The sequence below is a fragment of the Rattus rattus genome, chromosome 1, assembly GCF_011064425.1.
Source record: "Rattus rattus isolate New Zealand chromosome 1, Rrattus_CSIRO_v1, whole genome shotgun sequence".
NCBI lineage: Eukaryota > Metazoa > Chordata > Mammalia > Rodentia > Muridae > Rattus > Rattus rattus.
Window position 1 is genome coordinate 49,986,234 of NC_046154.1, and position 15,594 is coordinate 50,001,827.

At 41.9% G+C, this 15,594-nt stretch overlaps 1 protein-coding gene across 6 annotated transcripts in view; it reads right to left on the reverse strand.

Moving 5' to 3' along the window:
• Positions 1 to 15,594, reverse strand: part of Dab1 (DAB adaptor protein 1) — a 377,234-nt gene that overhangs the window by 121,805 nt on the left and 239,835 nt on the right. For all 6 annotated transcript variants that reach the window (XM_032901296.1, XM_032901266.1, XM_032901248.1 and 3 more), the window contains exons 3-4: positions 12,365 to 12,504; positions 6,797 to 6,895 (exon numbers count right to left, since the gene is read on the reverse strand). In XM_032901296.1, coding sequence (XP_032757187.1) covers positions 6,797 to 6,895; positions 12,365 to 12,504 — 239 coding nt within the window. The remainder of the gene's footprint in view (positions 1 to 6,796; positions 6,896 to 12,364; positions 12,505 to 15,594) is intronic.

Sequence of the window (15,594 nt, forward strand, 5' to 3'; positions counted from 1 at the left end):
TGTTAGGGTCCCATGCAACTGGATGGCACAAATGATGCCGTTACACTCACAGTGTGGCTATTGGCATCTCTCTTGGAAGATGACAGTACCATCTCTGAAAGGTGCCAGCTCCTGACACACTGCCCCTTTCTATCTTCCTTACAGTCATCCTCCCTGAGACCAGCCTCTCACATCGACCTCAGCTGCTCTTCCTGAGCATGCTCAGAGCATTCAGTTTGAACTGAGTAGGGACCGCCCTATTTTTGATGACTGCAACTAAAGGTGACACTCTGTTTACTCTGAGGAACTTATTCAACCAGCCCTGAAACTTAAGTGTAGCCCATGCATTTAAAACACCATTCCCATCTATCATGAGGGGCAGGGCAGAGTCCTCTGTCACGCTCCACCTTTCGCCTGCTATGCCCTACTTCCAGTGTGCATTTGTGGTTTTTAATCATGCTGTCATTTTATTCCTGCTGCAATAAATATTACTGGAGTCCCACTTCGTAGAATTCACTATGAACCAAACAAACAACATCAACGAACAGGGAGCTAAAGCCTTATTTATCTATGTGTTCATAGAGGCACCCAGTAAATACATCCTGCAGGAACTAAAGGACGAGCACACACACCTTCCCTTTGAGAAAGGTGTGCATTTATAGACACTATTGTCTCTTCCTAACTCCTCCACCTCCTCTTTTCAATCAACCCCTTCATTGTCAAATCAGTGTGTTCTCTCCTGTGAAGACCGCCAGGAATATTCTAGGCAAAGCTAGACTTTAGTCCCTGAGCCAGGACAACTTTGCTCATGTCTGCCTTGGCAGCTGTCAGTTCACTTTGTGAAACTGCTTTGGCACTATGCTCTGAATGCCTCAGGGCCAAGGGCCATGTCTTCTTCATCTTTAAATCCCTAGGAGCCAAGCTGCACATGGCATAGACAGGCTTCCAAGACGCTAGCGGCTAATCACCTGAGAGCCGCACTGTCAACATTCTGTCTGCCCACGAGGAAGGCATCCCGGCTTTATCTCCACTGCTTCTTATCCCCATTCAGGACACACAAGAATGAAGTGACAGTGATGATCAGACAGAGGTCGTATAAGTTTGCTCTCTCACATATTACAGAAAGTCACCTATAAAATTAGGCATGCTGCTGTTAGTTAGTCCGTGCTAGCATTAGGGTTTCTGTGTCAGGCTACCTGATACTGCATCCTGATTTGGTTACTTCTAGCTGTGTGGCTGAAACTACGTGGATCTACAATTGCCCACTTGCAAGATGGCGATGATAATAGTGACTACTTCACAGAATGGGTTGTAAGTTAGCATTGTTATAAGAATAACTGTTGGCTCATTCAAAGGAAGAGTAAAATTCATATGTGGTTGTGATAAGAATAATTTAGTCTCTTGAAAAGGGGATGCCGGCCACAATGCTCTCTCCTAAGACACAGACCCATCTTGTAGTAGGTTCTTGTTATATTTATGATTTTTATGGCATTAGGTATGATGATTCTCTGGAATAACAACTTAAGTTGAGAGAAAAGAGAGTCAGTGAAAATCTCAGGAATGGAGGAGCTCTCAGGGGTGCAACGTTTGCTCTGGGTCTACACACAGGGACATTTCCATCAGCTCAGTTTCCTCTCTGTGAAATGGGAGTGACAGCCTCTGGGCTCGGTGACCACCGGACTGTCTAGAGAACCTCGGTTTACTGCTAAGCATCCCCTCCCTGCTATTGATGGGCTCCAGCTCATATGACTAATAACGGAAAGGCTATGGCTGTCATCTCTCTCTTCTCACCAATGCTGCCGATAGATTAGCTATGTCTGAAGTGTGTGAATGTGAGTAGCTCTCAACAATGATTTATTCCCCCAACCTGACAAATAATAATACACAATTTACTCATATGCTGGACCAGGAGGTCTTTGAGATTCAAGACAGGGTGTAAACGGCTGCAAAGGGTCTTTTTAATTGGTATCAAAACATTTTTGACAATTTTTGGCTTTTAAAAATTCTAGCTATTGTCACGTTTTCTAGCAAATGCTTCTTTTCTCAGCTTAAAAAAAAAGCGTAGTCAAATGTAGGCAAAAATATTCAGACGAGAAAAAAAAAATCAAACCAAAACCCAACAACCATGATTTATCATTCCAAATGATAAAGTCTAGTTTTCCATTTCCTCAGCATGAAGATCCCACCATGCAGTGGGTTGCCAGTTCCCTGGTGGGCAAGGGCAGAGAGGTTCAGTAAAGTGCTGGAGTCTCCCAGGGAAGGCTTTAAAGCAGAAAACATCAATGTTTCTTCTAAACCTTAAAATTCACCTGTATATCTCTTGCCTTACTTCCTTCTATAATCCTATCATAAGGGGCAGTCTTCCTGCCCCCAGTGGTGGTGAACTCACTCACACAGAGCATATCCTGTTGCACCGTTGAACAGCTCAGCCTGTTGGGAAAGGTGTCTCCTTATCAGTGCACTAAAACTGCCCTTTGGAAACTTCCAGCAAGGAGCCCTGTTCCCATGTTTAAGGTCACAGGACAAGCTGCTTCCGTCAGCTGGGAAGCTCTTGCACCTTTACCAGTCACACTTTAGATTTAAAAGAACTCAGCCTGGAGATGACTCAGAACTTGTTGCTCTTGCAGAGGACCTGGGCTTGACTCCAGCTCTCTCAGGTAGTTTACAACCATCTGTAACTCCAGTTTCAGGAGATCTGATGCTCTCTTCTAACCTTTTGTGGGCATGTGGTCCACAGACAAACATGCAGAGAAAATGCTCACACATTAAAATGAATAAATCTATTATACATAACAACAGTGATTAAAACCTCAATTCTTCTGACTTTTTCTAGGACGGTAGACTAATATGGGACATCTACCGAAGGTAGACACCTCATAGGACAGCGCTAGCCACACAAAATGGCGGCAGACTGTGATAGCATACACTCAGCTCTTCCTCCTTTTCTGATTTTCCACTAAGGATCTGACATTTTTCCAACCAAGTCAATTGTTTTGGGACTGAAATAATTTTTTCTTTTAATGTTTCCTTATAGAAAGAATAAAAAAAACTACTTCAAAGTTTGATGCTAGAGGAGTTCTATAAAAGTAAAGAACACAAACTACTTTTCTTCATTAGTAAACATTTAAAGTATTAGACTTCTACTTGGGCCGAGTCATAGTCTATTTGATGGATGGACAAGCATAGAGGCATAGTAGCAAAGCCCAAAACATGGTCTGCAAAGAAGAAAAAAGACCAGATACCCCTCCTGCTTCTGCCTCTGTTCCTTTGAATATGCTGGCTGTCATTATGATAAACAGAGCTGGAATCGGGAAGGATCTAGAGGTGACATCATAATATTGTAGTATATAAACCACTGCAAAGTATCTTTGAGGATCCACCCAATTACTTGGCTCCCACGGATTACTGAAAGACAGGGGTGTTCTCTAAGTCACTTTGTATGCTACAGGATTCTAGAGGTGAAGTGTGTGCTGAGAAGACTTGGCCAGTGTGGTCCACAGTCCCCTAGTCCCTGTCCTGGTACTGATCCTGACCACCAGGATAGACGCCGATTTGTCAATATCCTTTTACCTGCTTATAATGTGAAGTGTCAGGCTGAGCACAGATATCCAGAAGCATAATCTCTCTAAGGAAGACACAAACTCTCAATTCTGAAAGCACAGTTTGAAGAAGAAGACAGTGGAGGCTTCTGCTTGGCTTTTAGTCCTGGAGAATTCAAGCCCATTTTCTACTGACTCCTGTGCCCTTATCCGAAACTCCCCTCCATCAAGGCATCAGCAGGCAATCTGATCTTTTCCAATAATATAGAGGTAAATTGTATTGATTTTCTATTCAGGGGAAGCGGAGGTTAAATCTATATTCTGTCCCTGAACACTGCATTGTAAATACTTTTCAGATTTCCATATATCATGCTGTTTTGAGATATGCATAAGCCATTCAGGCTGGGAAAGCACTGCCCTTACCAGGGCTAGCAAATGCTTAGATACAACAAAGGGTCCGGTAAGGGCTATGTCGTTGATTGATAGGCAAACTGGCACCCTCTAAAGCTAGGCACCCTCTGCAGTACACATCCCACAGGAGAGAATTTGGTCTGCCTTAATGATCTGAGAGTTTACAGGCAGAGGGGATGATTTTCAACAGACAGTTCCAAACTGTCCCTTTGTTCTGCATTCAACTTCCTCTGGTAATTCCCAGTGAGGACCTTGGTCTAAGGTCTAAGAGGTCCCTCTACTGCTATCTTCTGGTCTTTGGCTACCCTTGTGTCTTCTCCACATGGTCCTGTGTGGTGAGCTCTGCTTTCGCTCGAGGACTGGTCAATGTTTTCTCTTTGTTTGATTGCTTTTTCAGGAGCCTCTCCTTACCATAGAAGATGCATCCGACTACTTACTCATAAACAAACAAACAAGCAAATACATGAAATTAGGAAAGTCACTAAACCTGAGATGCATTTCAGTCATTCAAGCGTTGCATGGGCTCTAATTGGTTTCTACCATTACTTATTTTCTGAAAGTTGTATCCAGTTTTCTGTCCTTGTCATCTTTATTTGTTGAACAGAGATGACGGTGCCACCTAGCTCTTGGATGCTTAGGGTGTTTATGTAACCCAGTGTTTGCAAAACATCAGGATGTATGGAACACAATACTGCGAGGGTGGGTTATGATTTGAAGTTTTGTATCCTTCAAGGTTCAGGTGTTGGAGTTTTGGTCTTCAGGATGGCAATGTCAGAAATAGTGCAAACCTCTACAGGGTAGAGCCTCCTAGGTAATCCTTTTGCCTTTATAAGGGGTTGTGGGACACACACACACACACACACACACACACACACACACACACACACACACACCTCCCATTTATTGTCACACACCCCTCCAATGGCCTGCCATCTCCTGTTTCCAAGTGTGATCTCTTCCTCTCATTCATGCTCACACTGTTGGGGTACTACACACTATGGGCTCTTCCCCACAGCCAAGCGAATGCCATAGCTGTGACTTTAAATTCAGTAACTGTAGCGAAATAAGCCTCTATTCTTTATAAAGTCAGCTTGTCTCCAGTGTTTTACTACAGAATCTGAAAATAGCAGTTACTATTATTGCATGGCTGTAAGGATGAAACTGAATAATGCATGCAAAGTGACTAACATAATTAGTATGTAGGAGGCGCTGGATAAGTGCATGCTTTTATTACTGGTTATTATTTTTATTGTGCTAAAATATATATTACAAAATTTACATGAACTCTTTTAAAGTATATAGTCAGTATATAGGCATTAAGTACATTCATACATTTCAAAGATTTATATTTTAGAGTGTGTGTGTGTGTGTGTGTGTGTGTGTGTGTGTGTGTTCCTGCACGCATGCGTGCCTAGGGATGCAAGACAGTGTCAGATCCCTGGGAGCTGAAGTTGCAGGCACCGTTTGAGACATGGGTGCTGGGACCTGAACTCTGGTCTCTGCAAGAGCAGTATGTACCGCTGAGCTATCTTTGCACCCCCAATTCACGAACTCTGCCCCCTCAATAATCACTATCACTTACTTTCTAGATCACTCACCAACCGAAGCCCCATGCCATTAAAACCCAGTTCCCATCTTCATTCTTCCTAAGCCTGGGAATCATCAGTACACCTCTAACTTCAGGATTTCAAATGTTTTAGGTTCCTCATTCAAGTGTCATTTTGTGCCTAGCTTATCCCACTCAGCATCTTCTTTTCAAAGTCCATCCAGACTGCAGCACTTGCCAGGCATCCCTGGCCTGTTCAGCTCCCTAGCATCCCACTAGATATTCAACTACATTTTATTTATCCATTGGTTCTTTGGGCCACTCCCACTCTCTGGTGGTTGCAACTATGTTCATGACCAAAATCTCTTCTATGTCACTTTAGTAATTTTTTAGTAATTATTTAGTGATTTTCATGAAGTATTTTTCTTCAGGAAAACACAATTTTACTTCTAACCTATCATCTTCTTACCCTTGTGTTACTAGTCAGAAGCAAGAGGAAATAATAAGCCCAGCACAATCAAGGTCAAATAATACAGCTGGTTGGAGTGCTGCTTAAAAATTAGTTGGTACGTTTTCTCGGCAAAGTTCAAAGGAAGTGACGTATCTGGAGGTGTTTTATAGGCTGTGAAACACTGAGGGGGATACAAGGAAAACTACATTCTGGCTGTCTCAGGCAGGAGGGCACAGAATGCTTCACTGTTTTTCCTAACCCTCAGTGACCAACAGTGCTGTGGAAGTTCTAGGGTTGAGCCTGGGAATTCAGTGCAGTCGTGAGCTTGACGAAAGCACAAATCTCTTCAACTGGTGGGTTCCTCATACATGTTAGTTTGTACTCTTATTGGTTAGAGAGTGATAGTTTCTATCGTTTCATATTTTTATTTATTTGGATTAAGAACTCTATTCCTTTGACAAAAGTGACTACAAAGTGTGACAGGTTACATGGGAGAGTCGGAGGCTTTGACTAACTCCCCAAAGCCAACATGTGTCTCCCTCAAGTGCATATCATTGAAGATACCAATGCACACAAAAATTTAATGTGAACTGTCACATGACCACCACTCTTCAGAGCTCATCAATCTCCCATTAGATTACTAGGATAGTGTGACACTTAGACCACAATTACAGTGTAAGAACCACGGAGCAGTAATGTTGTGGCTAAGTCAGGCAAGAGACTTGATGGATGATCACACTTGATCAAGTTTGTCAGTTGCTTTATGTGTTTTTATGCTTGTTTGATATTCGTGCCCGCAGAAAAGAAGCTTTTAGGGGCACATCTGTCAATGGATTCAATTTCGCATTGCCATGTGACACTTTCGCTTACCCCGGTCTTCTCATCAAAGATCTTGATTCCTCCAAAGGAGATGGTTAAAAAGATTTTCTGTTTGTGTTCTCCTTTGGAACGAGCGCCAGCAACAACACCCTGTTGGAAGGAAGAACATGGTTTTTACTTTAGTGTTTTCATTTGAAAATTCCCTCTGGTCAAAAGGCATGTCAGACAGCATCAGCTAGAGCCACCAATCATGCACGTCCTTCCTTTGTCTTCCTGTGGGAGTCTACATCACATTCTCACGTCTGCTTTACGTTTTAGAATAATTGTGGTCTTTGCTGTTCTACCATGGGATAAACACACACCTGATCTTCCAGTATAGGCAATGCCTTCTTTGTGCTGTAATACTTGACTCAGAGTTGGGTACACTACTTGAGATGGAAACAATAAGATCCTCATATTAATTTCTGTGTTGGTTTTTTATATTGAGTGTGGATTTAATCTTTTAAACAAAGGCAAGTCATGCACAATATCTTCAAATAAAGATGACGGTTCTATATTTCTGGAAATATTTTTTGTAGGAATGTATGTACATATGAATGAATTTTAGATATTGGGAAGGAGAAAAATATGTTAGACCCCCATCATAGCTGCTTCTCTCCCTCTGCTTCCTGGCAAAACATGATCATAATATTTATGCCTGGCATTTGAAATAGTTACTCAAAGACATTTATATTCTTCCTTTATTATTCGTCCCTTGTTATTCTTGTACTTTAAGGTAAAAAACATAGTGAATGTATTCCACTTACCAAGTTATCTATTTCCCACCTGCCCAGACACTTTATAAATCCAGGAAGGTAAACCCCACCGAAGCTTTGTTCTTTGGTTTGGTACTAGAGCTTACAGCACCACCCCCCAACTGGTACTGGCAGCAGGTGGTCATCAGATCATTGTTAAATGAGTCTGTGCTATCAACTCTATCGTTTATGGTGCTCACTTTAACCCTGATATTTTGCTGCATCAGCACAAATGGACAAAGATCACCCCTCACAAAGGAAAAGATGTTAAGGCTAAGCTGGAGGGAACCTTTCTTTCTTCCTCTGAGGGAAGGACATCACAGGACAGAGGAGAGTGTTATACCTACAGCCAGGAAGTGTGGACTTAATATTTCCCTCCACCATAGAGTCCCTGATTCACAGAAATTGCTGGAACATCAAGAAGCAGTGCAATCTAGCATATAACGCCAACCGGAAACCAAGGCCATCTTCGCTTATTGGTGCCCTGAGGTTCTTATTCCTTAGTGGGATATGACTGTTCAAGCAGAGTGGGAAGAGGCTGTGTTGCTGAGTATCTGTGCCTGGTGCTGCTCTTGGAGAATGGAGAGAAGGACGGTTCATCTGGTGCTATCTTAGGGGAAATTAAAACGTGTGACGATATCTAGGATGTTTCTTTTGTGGGATGCTGCTGTGTCGGGTTCTGAGAACTTACTACAGGCACAGCTGCCATCCTCGCATGCCACAGGGATGATTCCCCTCAAGATTTTATTTATCGAGCTGTGTAGGAAGAGCTGTGAGAAAGAGAGGAGAGCTCTGGCTGGGGATGAGGATGCTGCTTGTGTAAGCATTGATTAGGACCCTGTGTTTCGGACTCACCATTGGCACCCTGGGACCTTGGAATCTACCATTTTCTTGAGCACTTACAGAGGATTTCTTATTTGTCCTATAATTTGCACATCACAAACTCAGGCAAGAAGAATTATCTGTTTAATTTTACAGGTGAGGAAGCACAAGTCCAGTGGTCAAGTGGTCTCTTTAAACTCAAAGGAGCCAACGTTGATAAGCTTCAGACCAATAACTCAGGCTGTAGCCCTTCTAGTTCTGAAAGTACCTGAAACTATAACTATCCTCTAAGAATCTGTTCTGGGATATTGACCTTAGAAATGGCCTTGTAAAAAAGCTACAAATGTGTTTAGAAGTTTCTGGAAATAGCTAGGTGGAACCGTTGGTTACCAAACTCAATCTAAAGAACTATGAAGTGGGGATGGTCAAGTTTATTATTTCCAAGTAAGCTGGAAAAAAATGGACTTCACACACACCACCACCCATAGGCCATGCAAAAACTACACAGTGCATAACAGCCATCAGTGCTGAGTCCAAGGGGAGCAAAGTAAAGAAATCTCGACCCTTCCAGCCCCATCAGACAACAGCAAGTACTGTAGACCACGGTTGGTAAGGAAGCAATGAAATTATCCTGGCATCCCCCTCTGTCAACTCTCTGACATCTAGTATATGCCTCTTGGACTCTAGTTAATAAATGCTGCTTGGGCATGGTGTAACATATGCTAGATCCTATGTGTCTACAGCATGTCTGCTCTCCTAACCTTGCCTGACATTTTCAACCCTATTCTCTTCAGGGTAGATTCTGTATCTCTCAGGACCCTGATTGGCATACACTTGTGGTCCTATACTCAATTCTTCAGACTCTATCTCTATGACTAATCCCATCCACAGTTCCAGTCACCACTCTTCTACCCAGGGTTTCTGAAAATTGACTTCTCTAAAAGTCAGTGAGGTATAGCCAGTACCTTAGAGGTAGAAGAATAAAATCAAGCTGAGAAAGGATAAATTGAACTTCAACACAAAATATGATACAACTGAGTGTTAAACTACTTGTTAAATGCTGGGGTTCTGGAGATCCAGTTCTGAGTTCTGGGAAAAATTGTGGAAGAAACACTTTATTGTCTCTGAACCTAGATTTTATAGTTACACACAGACAAACCAATCTCTAGCTTGTAATATTAAAAGCTGATGTATGTGAAGGTGCCCTGTTGACTATAAGTTGAAATACGGCAATAGTCTGTCAGTAGACAGTGGGATCCTCAGATGTACACAAAGAAATTGTCTAGAACCTCTGCAATGCAGGAGGAAATTCTCTAATGGATGATGCATCAACTTCAGAGTCTAGCAAAGGGAATCCATTTTTCCCAGTTCTCATATGGTCTAATAGGAGAAATCGGGCCCTTTTTCAAGGCTAAAAGGAATTTTGTACTTCTCTGTCTCTTTCCTGGGCAGGTGGCCAAATGCAGAATCGATCATTTATGTTTCTGTGCTTCTTACAGAAAAACCACTGGGAGCTGAAATGTCAACATTCCTCTCAGCAAGTTGCAAATAATGAAACACAATCATCTGGAAACCAAAAACCCCTCAACGTGTTCACTGCATCTGACAGGAGAATGTTATAGGAGGACAGACTTTCTGGGCCTTGGGACATCATGATTATAAGGGATGGCGGATGAAATGTTTCACTACAGTTAATGGACACACACACACACACACACACACACACACACACACACACACATGCACTCATAGCTAGATCTGGCTCAGCTACCATGACCTAGTGTTAACTCCAAGAATAAACTCCCGTGAGTAGAAGGAACTGCTGCCTCACACCCACTTAGATATGGGCACTTCTACAAATCGAGCTGACCAGCAAGGCTCTCAGGAGCTGGTACCCCATGGACAGCTTCTCCTGGATGCTAGGTAAAGGGGATGCAGACCTCCTCTCTCCTCCACTGACTGGTGAAGAGTCAAGTCTATGCGCGTGAAGGATTAAGAAGTGACCCTTTTGCTGTCTTTTAATGAAGCTTTGTCAGGAGCAAATCTCCACTGATTTGCCAGGCGTCAATGACTGAGGTAGGAATCCGCATCTGTTTCTGTTGGGGTGGTGGGAGTGACTCTCTGACAGAGAGAGACAGTCTCTCTGGGGCTCTGTAGGCAGCCTTCCTGGTGAGGAGCTACATTCTGATTTCATGTGTGTACAAGCAGAATCTGGGCTCTACTAGCACTGGGGGGTCAGGCAACAGTGGGGAGAACAGAGGATTCTCCTACAAGCCAAGCACCACAGCCTACATTGTTCAAGCATCTGCCCGGGGCCCTGTTTCCCTGGTCACATCTCCTAGGCCAGCATTCAGCATCAGAGGAGCAGCCGTGGGGATCTTCCTGCCTGCCTGTCCTATCTATTCATCATTCAGGTTGGAATTTAGGAGAGAAAGAGGGCTCATTATTGAGCTCCCCTGAAATCTCATAACATGGATTAATTGTCTGTGAAAAAAAAACCCACTAACCTCTTTCCAAGGTAGAAGTGTTAAGTTATGATTACACTGGTACCAATGCCCTTTTCTAATAGACTTAAAGTTAAGTCTGTGCTGATTAAAACTAAATTTGTTCATATAGCATTTTAAATAGCAAAAACAAGGATTTAGAACATAGAAACCTGAGTAGTTTTAAAAATCTTATTTTTAGCAGCCATGACACTGGGAGACCACATCCAACAGACATGTTAAAGTCTTAAGAAACACTGTATAGCACCACCAACAAAAAAGTTGTGACTTATTAAGCAAATAAGAAAATGGTAGTGCAGATAGTAATTAACAAATTTGTGTCTTAAAATACTTTTAGGCATTTTGCCAGAATGTGGCCAGTTTTCCCTTTTCCTATACTTAAAAATATTCCACTGACCTAACAGTGTCAGACATACACACACACACACACACACACACACACACACACACAACACACACACACACATACACACACACACACACACACACAGAGAGAGAAAGAGAGAGAGAGAGAGAGAGAGAGAGAGAGAGAGAGAGAGAGAGAGAGAGAGAAAGGAGTGTGTGTGTGTGTGTGTGTGTGTATGAGCTCAAACCAGATTACAAAACTGTATAAACTGTAATCCATTTTTATCATAAAATGTGCATTGTTTATTTTATGGAAGCAACACAATTGAAGATTAAACACAAAAATGTCAACTCTTACTTTTGTGGAATTTTGGATTTTAGTTTTATTACTTATATTTCCAACGTTTATAATTAGAATTTTATGTTGAGAAAAATAAGTTTTATACCTGTTAAATGCATGAAGCAGGATTCTTGTTAGATCATTTGCTTTTCTAATGTTTTATACATTTTTTAAAAATTAAGAGGATATGAGGAATCAAGTTCTGGGGGCAAGAGTTCTTTCTCGTGTGTTTTTAAGTCTGATTAAAAAAAAAGGCATGCTCTTTGTTGGGTCTGTTTAAGTTTTCCTTCTAAGTTATTCCTCTGGTTTTTCCATGCAAAGCCATCTTTGTAGTCCAGCTACATATGAAAGCGAGGCCACCTTCCTTTGTTATGAAACGTTTGAGTGCATCACAGCAATTACAAGAAAGAATGCGATCTGTTTTGCACCTTCACATCCCTCACTAGAAGCTAAGTTGCATAAATGCTTTTAAAAAGTAATAAAAATAGCAAAATATTCAAAATATATGAAGGACTATAGAATTTGATCATTTCGTGCCTTTATTTTTGCAGGAGTTTTACAAGGAAGTTAACCTAGAAGAAACTATGGTCCATTCAAACAGCGTGAACAAGGCCTGGCTAGATCTCTCTGTATAGTAAGTGTCCAGGCAGTATTTCTAAGTCACTGGAGTTTCTTCCCAGTGAATAAATATGGTAATTCATCCAGGAGGCAAATCACTCAAGCAGTGAGGCTGTCTGCCGCAGAGCTGGTGAGCAGTTCTCTCCCTCGCCCATGTTAAAGCAAAGCTATTCATAAAGAAGCGCTTGCACAGCACCTTGAGCTTCATCATGGAATCTTGACATAACTTGTCTCCCCGAGCTGCGGACACTTCATCGATCCCAATCAGCTTGGCTTTGTACCGGACCCCTTCGCCTTTAAACCTCTTTATCAAAGTGGCTTCGCTGCGATCCTGACCTGAAAACGAAGAAAAATGGATTCAGAAACAAGCATGCTGAGGCTCTGTTGGCTTTTAAACTTACTACCATTTGGGGATCTACTTCCTGCCTACCCCTACATGCCAGTGAAGTCAAATCAGAAGAAATAAAATAACGTCTCCAGATGGGAACCCTGTCTCTACCCATTTAAACACAGAGCTGATTTACTGCTTTTGAGCATCAACCCTTTGGACAGAAAAGAAAGACTTAAAGATCATCACCGCAGCAAAGCAAGAGACAACATCAGATAACATGGGTAACATATCTAATTTGCTTTTGATACATGATAGATACTGAACCAACAGTTATCACCAAGAGTTCATGACCAAATGTCTTGCTAGGGATCGCCTCAGCACTGAGTTTCCAGTATTTATAATTCTTAATGACACTTTGGCCAGGGTCCAAGACCCTCCTTACACCCAATTCCATGAACTGTCTCATAGTAAAAATCCAGAATAATTTCTTTACATCAAGTAATGACACTGAACAATTAGTTTAAAAAATGGCTTTATGATATTACTTCTGGTAACTCGGATATTCAGGGAATAGCCTGTTATAGTATTTGGTATTGACTGCCTGTATCTTACAACAGGCTCTCTTACTCATTATTAACATGATATTTTATTACATACCTCAGACAGGAGTTCAAGAACACCCATATTCAATTAAGAAAAGGACATACAGATTTTTATTATGAATTTTATAACTGTTCTTCAAAAACCAAACTATTTCCATATTTGAAAAGAAAATAAACATAAACACTAGTAGCTTGTTCATAGAGTCAGAAATAAGACGGGAACATAACAGTTTAACACTGACCACATTTTACGGAGTCCAGGGATCTAGACACTGCATCTACCCTTCTAGCAACCTGGGGTCTCCCAGGCCTCTGACATTTATTAGTGGCTCTAACTTTTGACTATTTCCCTCTTACAACTTCTCTGGTCATCATAAACCCTGAAACGAGGACGTCAGGGATAAGTTGGCCCATTTCCCATTTCTCTAGTATGAGACTGACGATGGTCTGAGGAACAAAGTAATAGCTAGGCACAGTGTAGTGTCCTTTTACTTACAGACCCTGACCTTCATTCCTTACCTGTACTCATCATCCAGGAAGGATTACCTCCTTTGAGCCAAAGACCATTATTACTTACTGCCAACAAATGAAGAAACAATCTATGCCTCTAGAAACCCAAGGTGTTGGGTCTTTTGTTTGTTTGTTTTTTTTCTGTGACCGAAAATACAAATGCAGGGCATGCTATGGCAGGAGTGTAAAAAGGTTGGCATAGTGTATCAGCTAAACTTCATTGTCTATCTATGGAAGGATGGCAGAGTAGCTAGTCACCTTATAGAGTGCCAACAGTAATGTAGAGGAGACAGGACAAGTGAAGCATGTGTTCATGTCCGCAGCAATCTTTCTGTAAATAGAAACTATCCATGACCAGACCAATAAATGCAGCACTTGGAGGTGCCATGTTGGGGAGAAGGGAATGTTACAGGGACAAGTCTGAACCCGTAGCTCCCAATTCCCAATTGTCATTTATTCCTGAATTCTGTGACCTAGTCTATCAATAGCTTTGATACAATTGTCCCTAAAGCAAATGACGTAAAGACACATAGTCAGAGACTACAAGGAGTATAAACATTAAATGCCGGACTTCTACAAGGAGAAATGGAGGAGGACGGTGCTGAGAATACCAGACACTGGATCCCTTCTTTGCATATGTATCTAAGCAACTTGGCCTGTGCCAACACAAGCTTTTTCCGTCTGCTATGCTAAGTTTGGTGACAGCAGCCTGTATCTTGGTCTCTTACACCATCTCATATAATCAACACATAGAACTGTTCTCCTTACAGATAACACTCCTCTCAATACTCAAGACTGTCCCAAAGTGCAACCATAACAGTGACAGCTGAAAGCACTTACTACGTGTTACACATCCCACGTGACTACTCCTCAACAAGGCAAGCATCTTTCTACAGACCCACACTGGAAGGCAAGGTCAGAAAGGCTATCAAGCCCACCCAAACCCACTTATCAGGTACAGCACAGGTTTGCCCAATGCAAAAGCCTGGATTTGGGTCGGCACACGCTGCGTTCCAAGCCTGTTCTTTTAACAACTATGATTAATTGCTTTTCATCTATACAACTTCCCTTTGAATCCCCAATTTTACCTCGCACCAGAACTCACCTGGCCCAAATCCATAGTTCCTAAATATAAACACACTGGCAGGATAATAAAACAAAACATCAACCAAAAAAAAAAAAAACTAAAAAAAACAAAAAACAAAAAACAACTCTTTTGGGACATGGAGGGAGTTTGAAAATAGAACAGTTTCCAGAAAACTAGTCATATCTAAAACTTGCCCTTGAGTCAGATACAAAGAGCCTGAAGAAACATGGGTCAAGCACAGCCTGCTGCTGAGGAGAGATTCACATGAGGAGGCAGAGTCAGGGCAGGTAGAAAGGGCAGAGATTAATAAGAAAATATTAGGCCATTTAGAGGAAAGTAAGGAGCCTAATTTAGATCAGGACCCAGGGCCAAGCTAATTTGTATGAAGGGCACTTATGCAGTAGAAAATCCAGTTTCTCATTAAATGCTCCACCATTAAAAGGGTAATTCTTCATAAGCACATCTTGAACAAGGTCTCAGTTATATTAGTTAAAAAATAAATAACAGACAGCAGGGCCCTAAGTGTGTGATCTCACTAGAGTACATGCAAAGAGGGGGGTATCTGCACAGCTTATCACAGTCCATTTCAACCTAAAGCAAACAGTGAAGCCACGGTTCAGGACGGGCTAAGCAGAGGTCACTTGTTTAAGCAGAGTCCTACAATGCTTCTCCATCTATTACCCAGAATTTACTGTGTCCCTCACTCCGCCAGGAGTTTCACATCACGCAATCTCTCCTTTAGTCTTTTGCCTGCTCTTTGAATTATGCTGTGTAATGAGCACAAGGTCACAGAAGACCAGAGCAGTACAGCAGATTCCTCTAATTTCAGTTACCAGCAGTAGAAATACAGCATTCACATCTTACAGAACCCACCCATGTAAAGTATACATATACAA